The sequence below is a fragment of the Tenrec ecaudatus genome, chromosome 13, assembly GCF_050624435.1.
Source record: "Tenrec ecaudatus isolate mTenEca1 chromosome 13, mTenEca1.hap1, whole genome shotgun sequence".
Taxonomy (NCBI): Eukaryota; Metazoa; Chordata; class Mammalia; order Afrosoricida; family Tenrecidae; genus Tenrec; species Tenrec ecaudatus.
This window is the reverse complement of record NC_134542.1, coordinates 128,053,110-128,076,244: the sequence shown is the minus strand read 5'-3', so window position 1 is coordinate 128,076,244 and position 23,135 is coordinate 128,053,110. Positions and strand designations below refer to the sequence as shown.

Here is a 23,135-nt window from a genome sequence, read left to right as displayed (position 1 = left end):
TGTAATAGGGTTTTATAATTATGCTTATATAGGTCTTTAGTATTTTTTGTTAAGTATATTCCTAGGTATTTCAGTTTGTTCTTGGCTACTGTGAAGGGTACTTCCCTCTTAATCGCCTCTTCCATGGCCCTGTCCGATGTGTATAGAAACCCTACCGACTTCTGTTTATTGATCTTGTATCCTGCTACCCTTCCGTATTCCTCTATTGCTGTAAGTATTCCAACTGTGGAGTTTTGGGGGTCTTCAATGTATAGGATCATGTCATCTGCAAATAACGATAGTTTCACCTCCTCCTCTCCCAACTGGATCCCTTTGATGTCCTTCCGCTGTCTTATGTTGTTAGCCAGAACCTCCAAAACGATATTGAATAGAAGAGGGGACAGGGGGCATCCTTGCCTTGTACCCTTTTTCAGTGGTATTGTTCTTGTCTTTTCTCCATTGACTATGATGTTGGCTGTTGGTCTTTCATAGATAGCTTGTATGAGCTTGAGGAACTTACCTTCCAATCCTATCTTCATGAGTGTTTTGATTAGGAATGGATGCTGGATGTTGTCAAATGCTTTTTCTGCATCTATGGATATTATCATATGGTTTTTATCCTTTTTCTTCTCGATGTGGTGTATGATATTGATGGATTTTCGGGTGTTAAACCATCCCTGCATCGCTGGGATGAATCCTACTTGGTCGTGGTGAATGATATGTTTGATGTTCCTTTGTATTCTATTGGCCAATATTTTGTTAAGGATTTTTGCATCTATGTTCATTAGAGATATTGGTCTATAATTCTCTACACTTGTGGGGTCTTTTCCCTGTTTGGGTATCAAAGTAATGCTGGCTTCGTAAAATGAGTTTGGGAGCTTGCCGTTCTTTTCTATGTTCTGGAATACTTTGTGGAGGATCGGTGTCAGCTCTTCCCTGAATGTTTGGTAAAATTCTGCTGTGTAGCCATCTGGCCCTGGGGCCTTTTTCCTTGGTAGGTTTTTGATGACACTCTCTATTTCTTCCTTCGCTATGGGTTTGTTGAGGTTCTTGATCTCTGTCTCAGATAATCTAGGGATAGATTGTTTTTCTAAATATTTATCCATGTCTTCCAGGTTTCTGAATTCATTAGAATACAAACCTTCATAGTACTTTGTGATTATCCTTTTTATCTCATTGGGGTCTGTTGTTATTGCCCCCGATTCATCCCTCATCCTGGCTATTGATGATTGTTCCTTTCTATCTTTGGTAAGCTTTGCCAGGGGAGTGTCAATTTTATTAATTCGTTCATAAAACCAGCTTCTAGTTGCGTTAATCCTTTGCATTGTTCTTTTGTCTTCCCACTGGTTTAACTCCGCCCTGATTTTTATTATTTCTTTTCTCTTGCTATTGGAGGGGTAGTTCTGTTGACTCTGTTCTAGTTGTTGGAGGTTTTGTGTTAACATATCTGTCATACGCCTTTCTTCTTTTTTCATGTATGCGTTCAGTGATATCAAGCTACCTCTGATAACTGCCTTTGCAGTGTCCCATAAGTTTTGATATGTTGTATGCTCGTTCTCATTAGTTTCTAGAAATTTCCTGATATCCTCTCTGATCTGGACCTTAACCCATTCATGTCGCAGGAGATCGTTGTTTATTCTTCAATTGGTGACCCTTGCTTTTCTGGGTGCCCTCCTATTAATCTCCAGCTTTATGGCATGGTGGTCTGAGAAAGACGTCTGGATAATATCTATGTGTTTGAATTTACTCAGGCTGGCCTTGTGCCCCAGCATGTGATCTATTCTTGAGAAAGATCCGTGTGGATTGGAGAAGAATGTGAAACCTTTTGCTTTTGGATGAAAGGCTCTATAGATGTCTATCAGGCCCTGTTGCCTAATTACATTGTTTAGCTCTCTGGCCTCTTTGCTGAGCTTCTTTCCCTGTGACCTGTCTTTCTCTGATAGTGGAGTGTTGAAGTCCCCCACTATTATTGTTGTTTCCGTGATTTCTTCTGTCATTTTTTTAATAGTTTGTTTGACGAAATTTGCCGCACCATTATTAGGTGCGTAAATATTCAGTATGCTTATTGCTTCCTGGTTTACTGAGCCTTTGAGCATTATGTAATGTCCCTCTTTGTCTCTTTTTATGTTTTGGATCTTGAGATCCATTTTGTCGGAGATTAAGATAGCCACTCCTGCCTTCCTGGAGTTACCATTTGCTTAGTAAACTTTCTTCCAGCCCTTTATTCTCAGCATATGCTTGTCTGCTTGCTTAAGGTGTGTCTCTTGCAGGCAGCAGATTGATGGGTTATGTTTTCTAATCCAATCCTCCAGCCTCTTTCTTTTAACATATGAATTGAGCCCATTTGTATTCAAAGTGATTATTACAATCTCTGGCTTCATGGTTGCCATATTCTGTTTTGTGTTTTGGGTCTTTGCCTATCTTCCTTCATATCAGTGTACTGCGTTTGAGTGGAGGGTTTCTATCCTGTCCTCTTTTCCATCTGAGACCGTGTTGTCCTGGTACGTGTTGCTGGCATGTTGGCTTCTAGATGGAGATGGGCTATATGGTGGTCTCCTGGAGGTTCTAGTTGGAGCTTGATCTTCTGGCCATAGTGAGTCAGCCAGTATGTTCTGCAGGGTCGGGTGACTTGCAGTATATTTTTTGAGTTCTTCCTTGTCCTGGAAGACCCTTATCTTACCCTCTATCTTAATGGATAACTTGGCAGGGTATAGGATTCTGGGGGAGGCATTTTTATCTTTCAGAATTTGGAAGATGCTGCTCCATTCTCTCCTCCTCTTCATGGTTTCAGCTGATAAGTCTGAGCATACCCTTACCTGCGCTCCTTTGTATGTGACTGTCTTCCTTTCTCTTGATGCTCGTAGAATTTTCTCTTTTTCCTCTAAGTTGGTTAATTTTACAATTATATGCCTTGGCGTGTTCTTCTTGGTGTTTAGCTTAGCCGGCGTCCTCTCTGCTTCCTGTATGAGAGTCGGATTCTCCTTTGTTAGGTTGGGGAAATTTTCTTCCAGGAATTCCTTTGCTATCTTGGCGGTCGATTTGTGTGTTATGTTGTGTTCTGGTAGACCGATTATTCGAATATTATTCCTCTTCATAGCATCTGTCATTGATCTCAGGCTGTCTTCTGTTTCTTTAATTTTCCTATCTGATTGTTTTTCTCGCTTGCTTCGTTTGGTTTGAGCGTCCTCGAGTTCGCTGATACGGTTCTCAGCCTCCTCAAGCCTAGATATAGCTTCTGTGACCTTTTGTGTGGCCTCTGCTACCTCCTCTGTTAGTTTCTGCAGTTCCTTTTGGTGGATAGTATTCATCCCCTCTATTGTGGACTTCATCCCCTCTATTGTGCATTTCATCCCTTCTATCGTTGCATCCTTTTTTTGGTTTGCTTCTCTTAGCTCCTGTATTACTGCAAGCAGAGTTCTGAAGATTTCCTTTTGTGGCTGATCTATATCTGTTTCTTCTATGAGTGACGTTAGGTCTGTTAAAGTGCCTCGTTTTTCTGATTTTTTTGTTGGGAGTGATGTGGTCTGTTGATTTTTCCTTGATCCTTTAATAGGCCCCATGCTTCTGGGAGACAGGAGTAACCTTATTGTGTGGAGGCTCAGGCCACTGTGCCGTCTCCTGGGGTGGCTGGGGCGGGCTGCGGCAGGCTTAGGGCTGGCACTGGGGACCCAACAGGGCCCCAGGTGGTGAGAGCTGGCTGGAGCTCACTGACGGCTCCTCAGGGACTGCAAAGTCGAGACCCAGGCTCCACTGCAGGTGGAGTGTTTGATCTGCCCGGGCTGTGAGCGGGCGCGGGGAGGCCCCTTGGATAGCTGCACAGGCAGCTGCGGGACACTGCAGGGAACAATGGTGTTCGCTCTCCGCCCTTTTGGCGCGAAACCGCGGGGGGTAATGGCGCCGGCAAAGGAGGCTTGGCGCGAAACCGCAGGGGGCAATGGCGCCCTTCTTCTGCTCAGGCTCAGAGTCGCGGCTGCCGGGGTCCCCTCAGCACCCTGGGGAGGGCACCTACTCTTGTGCCTTGCGCAGGGGGGGGCCCTTGGTGGGCAGACTCAGCAGCGCGGGGCGCGGCGCTCCGCGGAAGCTCAGGGTCCGGGACAGGCGCGGGTTGGGCTATGGCTCCTGTTGGCGGGAAGTGCTCAGCGCAGGGTCCCCGCCAGGAGTGGAGCTGGCGCTAGGCTGCCAGGGGCTGGCGGGGGCGGGCGGGGGTGGGAGGCCAGCGCACGGAGGGCAGGTGGAGAGGTCCGTGGCAGTGGTGCGGGTGGATGGTCCCCCGTGGGAGTCGCCAGACAACCCGCGGGTCCGCTCCCCTGAGCTTGGATGAATGGAGGGAGGGACGTGGGCCCGAGGGCAGATCGCTGCCCTGCGGGGAGAGGGGAACTGCGGGAGAGGAAAGCTTCTCTCCCAGTGGAGATCCGCGAGTGGGGAGTGGGGAGTGGGCCGCTGGAGTAGGCACGGCAGGCAAGTGGCTCTGGGCTGGCGTCCGGTTTGGGGATGGAGCCTAAGCCGGTCGCCAGTGAGCTCACGGCAGCTTAGTGGCCAGAGATGTCCCACTAGTCCGGTCCTCTTTCACCTAGACCCCTGCTCCGGACAAATACGTGGGGTAGGACTGGGGTGCTGTCCCAGGGGGATATTTCACTCACCAGACTCTTACTATTCAGCTACCTGGTCGCCAATCCCGCTTTGTTTGGAGGAGCTCTCAGAGTATGCGGGTGTCCCTGTCGGCCATCTTCCCCCTCTCCCTAATTTTGTTTTTAGTGAAGTTTTACAGCATAGTTTAGATTCTCCTTCAACAGTTTCTGAACATTGTTCACGAACAGTGATTTCATTGTTCATAATAGAGGATTATACATATTTCCATTCTGGTTGGTCCAATTGGATTTATGATTTTTAAAGTATTTTGCTTCTAATCATAAAATGCTAATGTTTTATAGTTTTATACTTGATCTTTAATTATTATAGATGATTAACAAATAAGACCACATTTGTTTTATCCTTTATTTACTTCTGTTGGATATGTTTCTGCTCTTCTCTGTTGGGCCACAAAGGTGCTGTAAGAAAATTATCAGTGTAAATTCCAACATAAGTACTAGTAAATAGAAAACTGATAATCAGGTAAGTCGTACAGTGTATCATAATCATAGCCTTCTAAGGATTTGCTATGGTTTATTATAGATACAGGTGGACAACATAATTGGGAAAGCAATTATACTGTGCATTAAAAACTTCTATGCACACAGTATAACTTGTTTGTTCAAGATTTTGAATAGTGATGGTGAACAGTGGAATAAAATAAAGGGATTTGTCAGAAGCCTGGTGGCTTTCTAATAGTAAGCACTGTCCAATTACTGGATCTTGAAGTACCACTTTGGCTCTACAGGTGTTCATCCAATTAACGAGGGATATCAAGCACTTAATGTGAGGCTGCTTTAAAAGAGAAGAGGATCAGTGGGATATTTATTTCCTGTGTCAAAGAATGTGATAGTAGTAGAGAGTCCAACAAATAAACAAACCACTTCAGCAACGTGGTCAAGAGTAACGCAGGAGAGCATAGTAGACCTGCAAAGATTTTTGTACGTGTATACTTGTGGCTTTATTTGGCATAGGAATTTCTTACCCTGAAAACCTGTACATCCAAGGAAAAATAGGTTTTGATGTAGGAAGCACTTCCATAATATAGCAAGTGGAAGTTTGGGACAGTTGTGTTTTTTAATATGGTAATACTTATTTAAAAAATTTTTTAACATAAAGTTCAGATAGATTCCAGTCTTAAGCATCACAGAGTAGTATAAGCTTTGGGTATTTTTCATTTTGATTCTTTGTCTTTTATGTTGTTGTAAACATGTAGTCCTTATAAAATAAAAGCCAGGGAGTGGGTGTTCCAAGTATTAGTTAGGTATCATTTTTAATTCTAGCTTATTCTTAGGTTTTAAGAATACACAGTATTATCTCTTATGGAGTAGATATTGTTATAGTGAAAAAAAAACGTGAGTTTCTTTAAAAGGAAAAGCAAAGAGTTTATACTGAACCACACAGATTTTTCTAGCTGTTAAAAAGCAAAAATATTTTAACGTAAATACACACAAACGCACACAGAGTGTGTGTGTGAGAGAGAGAGAGAGAGAGAGAGATGACCATACACCATATAGAAGGAAACTGTGGGGGGCAGTATTTCATGCAGAAGAGTATTTTGCAAAATGGTAGACAAGGTCAAGAAGCCCTTGCAAAGTGCTCCAAGGAGCTGCAGGGTTACAGAAGCTAATGAAGACCCAAGCCGCAAACTGTAATGTTCTTCATTGATGAAGGTTTACAGAGTTGCAGGAGTCAAGGTACTGGCTGGCCCCCTCTGCAGGGGTTGGTTTTTTGTCGGGTTGGTGACAGGATTTTGGTTGACCCTTTAGTTTCCTGGAGCAATTAAAAAATATAGATACAGGCTACTGTAAAGGGTCACCTTGTGGCATCTTTTGAGAATCAGTTGACCACCAGTTACATTAAATCCTCTCGACACCCTGAGTTTTAGCCATGTCAAGAGCTTGGGTATTTAGGGTGCTTTCTGAGCTGCAGTTTCTAAAATGTTACACACTGTGCCTAGAAGTAGAGCAGTCACTGTGGTGACTTCCACACTCAAGGGACTCATAGGCTGGGAAAGAGTGCAAGCCAGGGAGGTGTCTTTTTAAAGCCCGTGAACCGCCCCGATGAATTAGCTGGCATTTCCTCATAGCTTTTCAATGATTATTTAGTGTGTTTCCATTTAAATTATTTAGTAAGAAAAACCTAGAAAGTTTAAGGGGGGGGAAATACCGACCCCCACAGTTTCCTTCTATGTGGTCATCTCTCTCTCTCTCTCTCTCTCTATATATATATATATATATATAAAATATATGAAATATATATAAACCCACATATATATGTTAAAATATTTTTACACATTTTTGCTTTTCAACAGCTAGAAAAATTTGTGTCATCCAGTATAATATTGTCTTAAATACTCTTTTAAAATTGTGTTGCCCAAGCAGCAGTTAAGAGAGTTACAACTGGCAGCATGTAGGTGACTTACACCGACTTCAGTTTAGTTTTATTGAGCTTAGTAAGTAGTTTATGCCTTTTAAGTGATATTTTAAAATGACTTCATAAAGATGACACTGTAATTCTGAGTTGAAAAGAAAGGTTGTCTGGATGCAGGAAGAGTATTCCAATAGAGCTGTAAGATGTAAATTAGTTCTTATTCAAGTAAATGTGTGGAGTAGAAGGAGTGACAGCAGTTCCATATGGTCTTGCAGAATAGTAAGGCTTCACTTACTCTACTCCAGCCTGGTGGTGAATCCGTAAAACCAAACCCTCTGTTGTCGTCAGTTCTGACTTGGGGCATGAGTGTACAGGGGTTCTGAGGCTGTACATCTTTATGGGAGCAGCTAGCCTCAACTCTCTTACAGAGTGGATGGTTGGTCTGAACTATCAGTTATACAATTTCCAGTCCAAAGCTTGCTCAACAGCGCCACCAGGACTCAACTAGGAAAGAGTATATTGAAAGATCCGTCAGATTTGTATGTATAATGAAATGATAGAAATGCTTTTTAAAAGTACCTAAAAAAACCCCAAAAACCTGAAAATAAATAGTAATTACCTTATATACTCGTGTATAAGCCGAGTTTTCAATACAAAAAATGTGCTGAAAAACTGGGGTTCTGCTTATACACAGGTCATGGCACCCCAGCGAGGTGAAACATCTCCCTGGGTCCCCCGAGGCAATGGGACGAGCACCCGTTATGTCACGGGTGTTGCCGTTTCTCCACTGTTCATTCAAAGCCCTGCTGACTTCGAATGTTGGTTTACTCACATCTAACCAATCAAAGCTGTCCTATGACGTGGACGGCTCCAATTCACAAAAGCACCCATAGTGATTCACTTACGCTGGCAGCTGAACTGGTAAGGATGTGTCTGAGACTGCGCTCCGTCTCTCCCCTCTGGTATCTGTGTTAACTCACATCCTGCATCCCCCACCCGCACGGACTCCCCACCCTTCTCCCTGCTAACATGTTGCGGGGAGGCATTACCATGAAAGTTCTTTTTCAAAGTATTGATTTTTATCCTATTAGAAATGGAAACTCTTGAACCAAAACAAAAACAACGGTCATATGAGGCTGGTTTCAAAATGAAGGTTGTGTCAAGGGCAGAAGAGAGCAATAACAGTATTGCAAGTAGGGAATTCTGTGTTGACGAAAAGCAAGTGAGGGAGTGGCGGAAAATGAAAGCTCCTTGGAACAGATTCCAAAAGCTAAATGAGCTCGTCATGGTTTAACGTCTTTTTATGGGTCTCTAGAGAGTGAATTGCAAAAATGGGTTATAGAGTGTCGTCAAAATAGTTACTGCGTAGCACGCAGGGGAATCCGCATAAATGCTCTACAAATGGCTAAGGATGACAAATATAAAGCACCAGGCATTGAAAAATTTGCTGCGTCAGCAGGATGGTGTACCCGCTTCATGAATAGGTTTGGCCTACTATATTTGAGACAAAGAACAGAGATTTCCCAGAAATTGCCACAAGACCTTGAAGAAAAATTATGTTATTCCAGTCATTTATTATAAAACAAAGAAGGATTTATAATTATGACCTGGCAGATATTGGGAGTATGGATGAAACTGCCATGACTTTTGATCTTCCAAGCAACAGAAGTGTGGCAAGTTTAAGAGAAAAAACCATTTTTCTCAAAACCACAGGAAATGAAAAAAAAACCCCAACACTTTACAGTTCTATAATGTTTGGCTAATGGAACTAAGCTGTGTCCTCTCATGATTTTTAAAAGAAAGAACTTGCCTAAAAAGATCAATTTCCCACCAAGAATTACTGTGCGTGCACATGTTAAAGGCTGGATGGATGAAGACGGAATAAAAAAATGGCTGGAAGAAATTTGGAACCGACTACCAGGGGCAGCCTTAAAGAAAAAGCCATCGTTACTTGTTTGGGATATGTTCAGAGCCCACCTATCGGATGACGTAAAAAAATTGGCAAAATCTAGTAAAGTTACCTTAGCCATTATTCCAGGTGGGCTTACATCTGTACTGCAGCCTCTGGATGTATCTTTGAATAAGCCTTTTAAAGACTGTGTGCGACGGATGTGGCATGAATGGATGTCATCTGGTCAAGCCCGACTAACAAAAGGAGGAAATCTCATGAAGCCTGACATAGAGTTAATAGCAAGGTGGGTTCGAGATGCATGGGAAGACATTCCAGAAGACACGGGGCAACGTGCCTTCCAGAAATGTAGTATTAGTAATGCTACGGATGGCAGTGAAGACTGCGCTTTGTATGAAAATGACAGCAGTGATGGTGATGACGGCGATCTCAGTGAGGACAGCGTCTATGATCACCTCACACCAGCTGAAGCTCTGCATTGGGATACAGATAATGATGAGGAATCCAGTTTTGAAGGATTTTAACTCTACATTTTAGCTTGGTTGCTGGTTGAGCTGAGGGAATAGTACTCTTAAGGTATCATTGTCGATATCTTATTGTTTTGTTGAACTTATTGTGTACTTACTGTGCTGGTTTACCAAATGTTAAAAGACTTGTCCTTTTATTTATGTTTTTATTTAAAATAAATATTTAAATACATTCCCCTACTGATGTCTCAATTTTTAGTAATTTTATTTTCATTTGTTTTGATTATTGAAACTCACCAATAGCTTCTACATATTCCAACCTAGGCTTATACTCAAAGTCAATCAGTTTTCCTTGTTTCCCAGGTAATAATTAGGTACCTCGGTTTATACTTGGGTTGGCTTACATTCGAGTATATACAGTAGTTTTTGAAATTAGATTTTACTACTGAGCTACCAAAGATTGTGTCTTACAGCTCTGGATTATAATAGGTATTTTTTAAAAGAAAAATGAGCAAAGAATAGAAGAAGTATGGATTAGAAATAGCTCAAATACATAGAGGTTTAACATTATTTATGTTAACAATTACAAATGAAGTCTACAAGCAAATTCCCATTTTTCATCCTTAGAATAAAATGTTTAATAACTTAATCTGGAGTATAGTTTGGTAATCTGTCCAGGGTAAATATACATAACCATACAGCCTAAACTAATTCATTTCCAAAAATTATCCTTTAGGTATGCTTGCTAGTTTGCAACTCAGTGTATATTTGCAGGGCATAAATGCTCAACCCGTTATTTAATTTAAGGTACATCCTGACACTAAAACTACTGGTCAGTTTTGTTTTCTTTATTGAGGCAGCTTAAGCACTAATATGGGGAAAATTCCAAGAGATACTGTAAATTTCAAGGATAAATACAAGGAAGATTTAAATAAATTCATGTAAAATATCCATTATCTTTTTTATTCCATTTTTCCACAAACTTTTGAAGCTCCCTCATAAAGAACAATGCGAAAATATGTTACATGTAAAGACATAATAGTAATACCACACATATCTACTTGTATGTATGTTAAAATGTCATTGAAATTATGCTCAAGAAACTGATACACTATTTGATCAGATCTAAATATCAGCCATTGCTCCAAACTTGTTGCTGAGATTACATTTTTTTAATATGCACATCTTTATTTATTTATTTAGAACATTTTATTGGGGGCTCATAAAACTCTTATCACAATCCATACAGACATAAATTGTGTAAAGCACATTTGTACATTTATTATCCTCAGCATTTTAAAAACATTTGCTCTCTGCTTAAGCCCCTGGCATCAACTCCTCATTTTCCCTCTCCCTTCCCGCTCACCCCTCTCTCATGAACTCTTGATAATTTATAAATTATTTTCCTTTCTTGCCCTATCTGCCGTCTGAGACTACATTTGTTCAGGAGCAGAGCCTCATCTCTCTCCGCTCACTGGGCTGGTAGCAGCCTGACACCATAACCCAGTAGGGCACTGGAGCTCCGTCAGTTGTAAGAAAGACTGCTATTTTAAGGGTTAACAGTTGTCACTTAAGCTGTGACCACATTTTCTTATCATGTATAATTACATTTTACCAATTTTCAATGGATTTCCACTATTGTCCTGAAGATATACACAACAAAACATACGCCAATTCACTTTTAACTGTATAGTTTGCTATTCTTGAGAGATCCTTTTTTACTTACATATAAATATTTACAATTTAATTGCATCTGTGTTTACATGAACAGGAAAGAATTAGCATAATAAATGTTTTCACTTATCAAATCTGTCTCTTCAGAATCATTTACAACTCATTTGGTGGTGTTTAAAATATCATGTAAAAATGGTCATTTGAAGAGGAGCAATTTAATACTCATTGTCAAAAGGAACATTTCATGACCTATTCTGGTGTAAAGCATTGTTAGTGATAAGATAGTATCCTCGTTAGTCATGTGCAGTTGCTCATATGCAAGTTCAGTTTGAAGCTGAAGAAAATTAAAACAAGTCCACATGAGCCATATACAACTTTTAGTATATCCCACCTGAAATTAGAGACCTTAAGACTAGATTTCATGTATTGAACACCAATTGAGTTAGGGGTTGATATTCGGACATCATTGATGAAGAGAGCAAAAGGCTATTAAAAGGTAAGACAGACAGAAAAGTCCAAACTAGATTTCAGAAGAGACTGTGATACTTCCTCTTTAATGCAGAGTAGCTAAAGCAAATGGAAAAAATTACGAACTAAAAGAATTGAAAAGAGTTCAAAGGGCAGCAGGAGAAGACAAAGTATAATGAAATAAGCAAAGGCCTTAAATTAGAAAACCAAGATGGAAGAATTGCTTGGTATTTCTCAAACAGGAAGAACTGAAGAAAACTCTAAGCCCCGAGTTACAGTATGGAAGGATTGTATTAGCAAAAATATTAAATGATGCAAGAAGCTCAGTACCAATACTAACTGGTCAGCATTTAACCTTTTTAGGTAGTCGTTTATGATCAAGAGCTGATGGTAGTGAAAGAAGTTTCCAAGCTTCTCTGAAGCCATTTGTGAAAAAAAAAATTAATTTAGATATTTTAATAAATGAAGGTAATGCTAGAATTGCTCACTCACCTATGCCAAGAAATTCCAAACAGCTAACTGGTTAAAAAAACGGAAGAGATCTGAATTTGTACTTATTACAAAGAAAAGTAACCCTACAGAATGTGGTAATTTTCTGACAATATCATCAATGTAACGCTTAAGTACAATTTTCCTATAGATGATTTTAAAATAGTTATACTCCAAGCCAAATTCAAAAGAGGATGTACAATGAGGAATATTATTGCTCATGTCGGAGGAATCTTGGCTGAAAGCAGAGTACCAGAATGATGCTTATCAGTGATTTATTGACTACACAAGGCATTTGACTCTTTAGGTAATAAATTATGTGCAATGTTGCCAAGAATGGGATTCCAGTACTTTGAATAGTGTTCAATGCACATAGACCAAGAGGCAGTCATTTGAGTAGAACAAGGAATGGTTTAAAATCAAGGAAAAGTGTGCATCAAGGTCGTAGCCTTCACCATATTTTCTCCATCCACATACTGAGTAAATAACCCGAGAAGCTGGGCTTTCTAGAGAACACCGCATCCAGCTTCAGGAAGACTCACTCACTGGTGTGTGGGTGCAAACACACAGTCTTGCTGAGAGTGAAGAGGACTCGCTGCGCAGACTGGTGGAGATCAAAGACTTCATCCAATGTTGGTCTGAATTAAACCACAGCAGAAAGAAAGCAAAAATCATCACAGCTGGACCAGTTAAAAACATAAACAGCCAAAATTGAACTTTGTTTCATTTCGCTTTTGTCCACAATCAATGCCTATAGAAGCAGCAGGCAGGATGTCCCCAACAATTATATTATTCCAGGAAAACTTCCAAAAGGTGTTTTTAAAGATGTCAAGGAGCAAAGTCGTCACTTTTAAGACTCAGGTGTGCTTGACCCAAGCCATGATATTTTCAGTCACTTTGTAAATATTTGAAAGCTGGGCGTGGAATAATGAAGATTGCAGAACTGTGCCTTTGGGAGTAGTGAAATTATTGTGGACTCCCAGGAAAACAAATCTGGATTGGAAAGTAGGGAAGTTAGAATGGTCTTAACAAGGAAGAATGAAGAGACATCACCATAATATTTTAGACTTCTCAGGAGGGACTCTTCTTTGTCCAAAGACATGGTTAGGAATTGAGTTGGATCCCCATTTTGATAGTGAATGGATTCCATCTTAGGTTAGCGAGCAGGTTGGTGAATAGGGTGTCTTGACTCAGTCTCTTAAAAGAGATAAAAGGAGACTTCTATGCCTGCAGAGATAGGGGAAGAGAAATGTTCCAGAGCAGAGGTTCAGAAGGGACCAGGACATTCCTCCAGAGTCTAAAGTAAGCCTTCCCTTAGAGCCAGTAGACTGAATTCAGACCTACAGCTTTCTAAACTGTGTTGAAAGACCTGCTTGTGGTATATCTGTTAACAGTTATCTCCACCTTCTGAAACATCTCATATGCCATTTTGCTTTTAGGAAAGACCTATGTTAGTACCTGTTTGGCTAGCAAAGAAAACAGAAAATCATGTTCACTTTAAAGATAAAATAGGGACACCTGAAACTGGCATTTGTTTTCTGGTGAGCCTTAAGTAGGCAGTCTAGTGACATTAATTACAGGTTTTGGGAGATTGGGCGATGGGGCCCTATTGGCTCCCCCAGTCCCCGCCCTCTTTCCCCATTGGCCCATATTCTTGCACTCTGATTGGTTCTTGTTCTCATGTAATGGTTGGCCTTATAATCCACAGCTGGAGTACCTTCTTATCATATGGGGCCACTTTGTTGATAGGTTATTTGGACAGGAGCTCTGGAATGGATAATGTGAGACAGTCTGGGATGGGTTATCCAGACTTCGATTTTTCCTTGACGAATGGGTGGATTAGTGGATTGGCTCATGTGAAGTAATTCAAGACAGGTCATCTACACCTCACAGCTCAGGCTTCTAGGTGACTAACAGGACCAGACTGTGTTATGTTCTCTTACACCCTCATAGGGCCATTATGAATCGGAACCAGTTCAGTGTTACCTAACTGTAACAACATATGAAGGGCCTCATAGTGGACATTTTTACTCTCTTACGTATTTTCTACTTTTCAAAGTTCTCATATATGTGTCATTCATTCATTCATTTACATTATACATAATTCATTTAAATTATACAAATATTTACATAACCATTTCTCTTTTGGGCATTTGGAAGTTTGTACCCATGCTTACTATTTTAAGGGAGACTGAAGAAAATCTTTCCATGTAAATTTGAGTGTTTAGAATTCTTTTTTCTTAGAATGCCACTACAGCTTAATTATTAGAGTTGGTAGCTTTGGAGTCAGAATGACTAAATTCCAGTTCTGGTTTCCCTCTTCCAGATACTTAACCCAATGAGTGAGTGATTAAGTGAGTGAGCGAGACAGCTAGATTTGTTGTTGCTTAATCTCTTTAAGGTTCACCATTCTTTTCTATGAAAAGAGGCTTACAGTAGTCTTACTGTTTGGTATAATTCATGTGAAATCCATAGAAAAGTGCCTGTGAGTGTTAATGTAATCTTTCATTTCCTGTGAGTAAGGTTGCTATGACAAAGTGTTGAGAGCTGATGCCATCTTTGAAATTATAATTACACATTATCTCAAAGAATGACGGATGAAAACTCATTTCATGTCTCTTTGAGAATGCATTTCACCTAAGTAGAGGAAAAACTTTAAGAATAATCTGAGTGTCTGAATTTTAGGGAAACAAACTACCCGCCTTATTATTTGATTCTTGGTTTAACTATGATTGTATTTGTAACTCAGTAATAAAGAGTGAGGGAGACCTGGTGGTACCATGATTAGAGTGCTCACCTGCTAACCAATAGGTAGGCAGTTCAAATCCACCAAGCTCTTTAAGAGAAAGATGTGCCTGTCTGCTTTTGTCAGATTTATATCCTTGTGTGTCAGAATCAACTCGACGGCAGTGGGCCTGGACATAACTGGCGGATGGGGTTCTGGGTCTGATGCTTACCTCCTTTAACAGTTCCTTCTTTTTTAGGGCAAAGAGCAGGAGCATACTTTTGTCTTTAGACTGGAACACCCCAAAGCGTGCAAACACTTATGGAAATGTGCTGTGGAACATCATGCCTTCTTCCGCCTCCGGGGCCCTGTCCAGAAGAATTCTCATCGATCAGGGTTTATCCGACTAGGATCCCGATTTAGATACAGGTTAATTTTAATAACTGTTTCCTATACCTTTCTCTGTAGAGGCCAAAAAATAGCTCACCTCCTTATTTTACAGATAAGGCATTAAGAAATAAAATGGTCAGGGAAAGATATGACAAAACAATAATTTATAAATTATCAAGGGCTCATGAGGGAGCAGGGAATGGGGAGGGAGGGGGAAAATGAGGACCTAATACCAAGGGCTTAAGTAGAGTGCAAATGTTTTGAGAATGATGAGGGCAATGAATGTACAGATGTGCTTTACATAATTGATGTATGTATGGATTGTGATAAGAGTTTTATGAGCCCCTAATAAAATGATTTTAAAAAATGAAGAAAAAAAAGAAAAAATGGTTTGCTAAAGTCTTTGATTGACATAAATAAAAAAAAGTATAATTTTCTGTTAATGATTGTTATTGCCTCGATAGAGAGGAAGTAATGGTATGATGGGTTTTATCTCCTTTTTAATATTTATATTCTAGTTGGCCCCAACTTCTATTGCTATGAAAAGAATTTTGTGGTTTTTCTGTCTAAAACCTAGAGACTATGTAGGAAAAAAAGATATGTTACAATAAGTGGAAATTTGGTTAGTATTTGTGATCCTCCGTAAATTTAAATTTTATTATTTTCATGGAGTCTAGATTTTTCGTCATGAATTAGAAATGTTTTTGTTTACTGGAGAGTAGATTTTATTGCTGTGATTTTTCAGTATGCAACTGGGAGTGGTTTAAAGAAAAAATTGATTATGTAGGATTTATATAAGAGTATGTCTATTTTACTAGTATTAAAAATGAGATAACATTTTCTTTAACAAACATTAAATGGAAATCAGGAAGAAAGAGAAACAGTATATTACAGTTCTTTGATTAGCAGTCTGACACTTAATTTACTGCACTCCCAGAGACCTTATAACACTTAGAAAAAAATGTCACTAAAAGTGTTAACAAGTATAGCGAGAAGAGTAGCATAAAAACAAAGATATTCAATTATTGATATGCATACCTATTTGACAAAAACAGTGTAATCTGTGTTTCATATTCCACACGAGCCTACTAAGTGGAAGAATGGCCTAGTAAAGCTAGATATAAAGATTATTCATGGTTTCATCAGAGTTAAGATCAGAATGACACTTTTCAAGGGTAGTGTGAATATAACCTTTCTCTTATTTATCTATCACCAATTTCTATAGGCCTCAAAATCTCTCTTCCTTTTTAATGTGCCTGATTTCTTTTAGTGGGAAAACCGAGTATCAGACCACAAAAACCAGTAAAGCAAGAAGATCAACAAGCTTTGAAAGAAGGCCCAGTCAAAGATATTCTCGAAGAACTCTACAAATGAAAGGTAAAGTGTAACACTCTTTCCAAAGCCTGTTTTAACTTAGCTATATGAATATTCTTAAGTCTATTTCAGTCATCTGAAGTTCTCATTTTCTATTTGATTCTGGCATAATCAGTTTCATTTAAAAAGGGGAAACACTATGTTCATAACAAATTAGACTTTATATTAATGCGAATACCAACACTATTCTGAGACTGCAGTTTTGGGTTTGTTTGTTTTGGTTTTGGTATTAACTTAGGTCTTTTGTAGACCTATTCATAACAAAATTTGAGAGTAAATAAAAAAGTATTGCAGTAGTCCAGACCTGAGTCCAAGCTGGTCCCTGTCACATTCTGTCACCTGCTGCTGCCACCGCCTCTTTCATCATGAAAAATGGGGCTGTGTCCTACACCAAGGACTTCTTGGCAGGTAGAGGGGTGGGGGCCATCTCCAAGACAGTGGCAGTGTCCTTTGAAAGGGTCAAACCACTGCTGGGGGTGCAGCATGCCAGCAAGCACATTGCATTGTGGACTGAGCAATTGTCTCCCCAAGGAGCAGAGAGTCCTCTCCTTCTGGTCATTGTCATTCCCAGCCAGGCTCTCAAGCTTGCCTTCAAAGGCACAAACAAGCAGAATGAGAGGCCCCTAGCATTGGGTGGTGCTGCGGGGGCCACATGTTTTTGTTCCCTCTGGATTTTGCCTATACCAGTCCAGCAGCTTATGTGGCTAAAACTGGTACCAAAGAGGAGGAGAAGCGTCAGCGCCTCTGTGCCTTTCCTGGTTAAGATCTCTAAATCTGATGGGGTTAAGGTTCTGCACCAAGGTTTTAGTGTGTGTGTGCAGGGTATGGTCGTCTCTCCACCTGCCTACTTCAGTATTTCTGACACTGCAAAGGGGTTGCTTCCAGATCCAAGAATACCCACATCTTCGTGGGCTGGATGGTTGCTCAGTCCATCACAGCTGTGGCTGGGTTGACTTTTTACCCCTCTGTCAGTGTTTATCACCACATGATGACACAGCCAGGGAGCAAAAGAACTGACATTGTGTCACACTAGACTGCTGCTGGAAGAGCGCTCATAAGGAAGGAAGCAAAATGCTTTTGAAGGGCGCCTGGTCCAGTGTTCTCAGAGGCTGGGTGGTGCCTTTGTGCTGGTCTTGTATGATGAAACCAAGTACGCATGTTATTTCCTAGTGTGTTATTGTGGATAGGCATATCTCAAGCATCTTGACAGACAACTTTCTAGATCAGTGGCAGCTAATCTGCAGTTTGAAAATGGGAAGCAATAATATTCATCTGATCAGTTTTCTCTTAAAGCCATTTCTATAAGATCATGATGATGATGATATGGGACTCAATTATGTGTTTTTCTTCCGTCCTAATAAGAAATTAAAAAAAAATCTGAAATGCCAAAACAAAAGTATTGCTACTAGGACTCCACTTCATGAATGTTTATTTTAAACAAAGCATGTTCAGACATGGTACTCTGATCCGTGAATGACTGTAGACAGGCTCTCTCGGTAACACACTTGTCTTACTGCTAGTTGCCATCAAGATGGTGCCAACTCATAGCGACGTGTTGTAGTCTCCTTAGAAGGACTTCTAGGCAAACAGGCACAATCAAAACAGTGGCTTCCCAAAGGGATATTTGGACCAGTGAAACTCAAGGCAGAGATAGACGTGTGTTCACAAGATTACAGTGACTAACTTTTGGGATTCCAATGGAGGTAATCCTGATAGATTTTCTTGAAGGACACAGGGCATGCTTATTGGGAAAAAGTTTACGAAAATATCCTTTAGACTTCTTTTTATCCCCAAACTCAACATTTAAAAGGAACATGATTTGAGCACCTTGAGGATGCTGGACCTGTTGTTCAGAGCACAGAATTCTTTAGGACAATGTTCCAAAATCAGACCAAACCCCCTTTCACCAAGTTGACACAGAGCAGAACTATTCCACACAGTTTTCTGTAAAGCACACAGCCTCATTAGAAGATTCAAACCACTGCCATTTCATAGCAGCCCCGTGCTTAATCCACTGTGTCACCAGGCCTCTGCCTTCAGAAGTGTATGGACCAACTTGGCGAATATGTTGAAAAACAGTAACTTCACATTTTGATAGTCTTGTTTAGTAAAGGGCTTTGTGTAAAGAGCAATATTTTAAAAAATTACCTTTATCTATTTTGGAATTTAAAAAATCGGGCATTTGAGAAATAGACATTAAGTAAAATTTATTTCCTATTTTATAGATTATGTTAAATAACTTCTCAATTCATAAATGTTACTTGCTGTTTAAGTTTGCCAAAATGTTGTGAAGGTGGCATCGACCTCCTCTGACTTCCCAGGGAGGGAGAGTGATTCCTGAAAGACAGGGTCAGCATGCAGCTGCCCTCCAACCTTCTTTAGTACATGTGCTGCCGAAGCAAGCACAACCCTCCAACCTTCTGCACTGATTCTGACACCAGGCGCCCCTTCCCAAAGCACTCCCCATCTGTTAATCTGGGTAGACTAGAGAAATAAATCAATCCAGAGAGACTCATCTGTGTATAAGAGCTTTATATAAAAGAGCAACTGCATATTGAGAAAACATCCCAGCCTACTCCAGATCAAGTCTATAAGTCCTATATTAGCCCATATGTCTGATGGCAGTTTATAAATTCCTCTTCAGACTCATGCAGTACATGCAATGATGGTGAATGCAGGAAGATCACGGGTCAGTGGGTGAAAAGTCTTGTGGATCCAGTGGCAGTGGAAGCACCTCAGTGCGTAGCTCCATGTGTCTTGTCAGCAAGAAAAGGAAGCAGAGAGTGTGTCCCGCCTCCAGGGAGGAAGACAGGCATTCCCAGAATCCGCAGGAGAAGGCTATGCCCACTCAGAGGCCTCATTGGCTGTGACGTGATTGACAGGCTAGAGTCCATCCCTTTGCTAGTTGACTGGAGATTATGTAACTGCCACACCCTCTCTATTATGGCTGATAGTTCTTTGGACACACAACTCAGACACTATAGAGGGCTTAAAAGAGTTCATGGAAAACTAGAATTAAAAGTCAATGGAATTTTGCCAACTAGTGTTTTGAAGTCCCTTCGAACTAACGATTATGGAGTTTATGAAGGAAGTTAATAGGGTACCGTGGAGGACCAGAAATGCTTGGGATACAGTTCTTTTCCAGGTACAATTGTCTGATCCTTAGTCTCTCAGCCTTGGGGTCCCTAGACCTCTGCCCTGCTTGAGCAACTGTAGCTTTGCCAATTGAGCACCAACTCTTGGCAGTAATTCTCGGCCCAAAGGTCCAGTTTAACTTCATGCATTGGCAAATTTAGCCTCCTTCCCCCATCCCAATTAAGTGTCTGGAGGATTCAGTGCCTTAACCTACAGCAAGTCTGTGCTGGGAGATACTCAGCTTCTTTGCTTGGTGGGCCAGGAAGCCCCCAGCTCTCTCATACTCTTTGCTGCTCTTACTTCTCTGGCACTTGTCTCACAGATTCCTGTCTCCTAGATTGAGGGGGGTTTATTGTGGGAAATAGAAAGATTTCTCCCAAGTTGTCTCCCCAAATATATCCGAAACCTAGCAGCTTGCACATGACTATCCACTTGGAGGGCAACAGAAGTAGGTCAGGGGCTATTCTCCGGAAGGGTTATCAGCCATCTAGAGCAAGCAGTCACCACTGTTTATCCCACAACAAGTAGGACCCACTTCCTTCTGATAAGGATAGTAGTAAATTGTTTCCCTGAATGAGAGCCCAGGGAGGTCAAGCCCACTCAAGGGTGACGAAGGGTAGGCCACCATCATGAATCTAGGGTCAACTCTTCTTGTCACTGTATAGCTCTAGTTCTACCCGTTTCTATCATTTGTACACCCTTAGCTCATCCCCTTTCTGGTACGCTTTTGTATACCCCCCTCCTATTGCTTGTGTTTCCTGTTGTACAACCCCTTCTTGTGATGTGTGTGGTTACCTGTAATCACGCCCTCCTCCTTGGTTAGCAATAAACAAGTTCTCTGCCTCACCTCACCTCAGCCCATGCCGCGCTGGCTGGTAAGATCATGGCTGTCCAGGAGGTGAGCTTGCTACCATGAAATGTGTTTGACTCCATTAGTTCAATCTCCTATCTCTCATGCTCTCTGACTTTTTTATACTCTTTATGTATCTTAACCATACAGGTGCACTTATTGGACCTGTGATGATTTGTTGGGGGCCCTTCCCCCACAGTTTAGTGTAGGGATCTTGCGGTTCAAAGGGTGCACTCCACTCTTGACCGCTCCACGGGAGAAAGACCGTGCTTCCTAGTCCTGTAGAGTTATCGTCTTGGTAACCCACCAGGCAATTCTACCCTGTTCTGAGACGATGCTCTGAGTCAGAATGGAGGGGTGGCCATGAGGGCCATCTTAGCAGCAGTTAATCAGTGACTAGAGACTATCAAGAAAGAAGAGCCACCAGAGGGGAAGTTCAACTCTGTCCTCTAAGGTCTATGAGTCAGAATTGACTTGATGGCAGTCAATGGCAGACAGAGTTGCACTCCAAAACGAGCAAAAACGTTGGCGGTTCAAACCAACCTGGCAGTGTCCCAGTCTCAGTAATCCAGTGAATCTTCACAGGAGAAGAAAGCCTCATCTTTTTCCCATCATGCTACTCAGGGAATCCTCAGTAAAATAGCAGTTAATGAAAACATGTATATTTATGGTTGTTGTTAAATTCCAGGTTATCCCTTACTTTCCACTCATGGTTGTTCAGACTCACTGTGGTCACTGTGAGGCTTGCAGATGATTGTGTTTTAAAGGGGAAACATGCATATTTATTTTTATTGCTGTATTTATAAAAATGGAAATAATTATTGTAATTGACTTAATGGAATGGACACTAGATGACATATGATATAATGGCATTCAAATACATGGTTGATAAATAGAGCTTATTAATAAGCATTTTATTTTGATAGACAGTGAAGCAACTTAACCATGTAAGATGAGACTAATGGAGGATTTTCTTTTTTCAGCAAACATAGCAAAACCTGAAGAACTCAGGTGAGTAGTGCCTTGCAATTGAAGAATTAATATAGAATTTTTAAGAATTTATGAAAAAAACCCAAAGAATTTATGTTGTTGTTCCCATTAATTAATGGAAAACCAATTATGGTATCAAGTTATTCCTCAGCATTGGAATTATATTCGAGAACAAGTAAAAAAATAGTGCCATATTAAATCGACATGAAGAAAATGAAATGGTTTAAAGGAGTAGGGGCAGAGGTGGAGTGTCTGTGCTGTTCCTAATAAGAATACTTTATGTATGTTATTGGCAAGTGAATGAGGATGTAAAGATGAATAAATACACTCACTCCAGAATTTCAGAGAATGACACTTGACTTTTCAAATAAGAATTCTTATTCCTGAGATGAATTCTACTTGGCCATGGTTTATAATTCATTTTGATAGATTGTTGGACTTAGCTTACTACTACTATGGTGTCAGGGATTTTTGACCCGTATTCATAAATGGCTCTGGAGCTTCCTTTTGGTGTCCTTACTTGGTTTTAGCATTGGAGAACTTAGGGTTTTTTTTAGAATGAGTTAGGAAGTATCCTCCTGGTTTTTGGAAAGAATTTGTAACACATTGTATTAATTCTTTGAACATTTTGATAGAATCCAGTGTTATACCATGTAAGCCTGCCTTTTTCTTTGTGAGAAGTTTTTAAATTACTAATTCAGTCTCCTTATTTGTAATGAGATGTTTCAGACTGTCTATTGAACTTTGAGTCAGTTAAAGTTTATGCCTTTCTAGGAATTTTCCTATTTCACTTAAGTTAATGAATTTGTTGGCATACATCAGGGGTGCCAAACTCAATTGAAACACGGGCCATTTGGTGTAACAGGCAACATTCACACGGGCCACATCACATTTACAAATTTTGTTAAATTTATATTTTGAAGTGAGACCTAACCATTCTGTGGCCTTCTGCCACTCACAGTTGCTATGTGTGAGCTCCTTGTTGCAGCCTCTGTGTCATGCCATCTGTTGAGAGGGTTCATTTTTTTACCGACTCTACTTTACCACACAAGATACTTTTCCTGTTATCTCTGTAGATAACATGTCCAAAGTATGTGAGATGCAGTCTCACAGTGTTCCCTTCTAAGGAGCATTCTGACAGTGCTTCCTCCAAGAGAGATTTATGTCTTGGCCTGGCAGTCCATGGTACTTTTACTATGCTTCCCCAGCTTCATAATTCAGGTGGACCAGTTCTCCAGTCTTCTTCATTCGTATCCAGCTTTCACTTTCCGTAGAGCAAATGATGCCTGAGCGAATGATGTCAGAATATGGGTTGGGGATGCACTGACACATTTTTTCATTGGTTTTGTACTTCACTGGACCTTTCAATTTGTTCTGAAAATTTCCTTGCCAAATTTTTGGGATTTTTCTATTTTATATGATCTTATCTACTGCAACTAGAGAGAGCTTTGCCCCTTTGGATGCCTTTAATTTCCCTTTCTTGCTTTATAGCTATGGCTACTCTTTCCAGCACAGTACTGAATAGAGTGTGAGTACCACTCTTGGTTACAGTACTGAAGAGTACCTGGCATATATGTATATCTTTTGCAGTTGTTTATTTGGAGCAATAGTTTGGCTCCAGCAGTCTTTAAAAAAATGTACTGATTGAAATGTTACTGCATTGGTACTTATAGTGCTTGTGAA

General features: G+C 40.5%; 1 protein-coding gene across 1 annotated transcript in view; it reads left to right on the top strand.

The window, feature by feature from the left end:
• EPB41L5 (erythrocyte membrane protein band 4.1 like 5) overlaps positions 1-23,135 on the top strand; it is a 188,427-nt gene that overhangs the window by 56,969 nt on the left and 108,323 nt on the right. Inside the window, exons 12-14 of the mRNA XM_075530240.1 lie at positions 14,973-15,142; positions 16,374-16,480; positions 21,446-21,473. Coding sequence (XP_075386355.1) covers positions 14,973-15,142; positions 16,374-16,480; positions 21,446-21,473 — 305 coding nt within the window. The remainder of the gene's footprint in view (positions 1-14,972; positions 15,143-16,373; positions 16,481-21,445; positions 21,474-23,135) is intronic.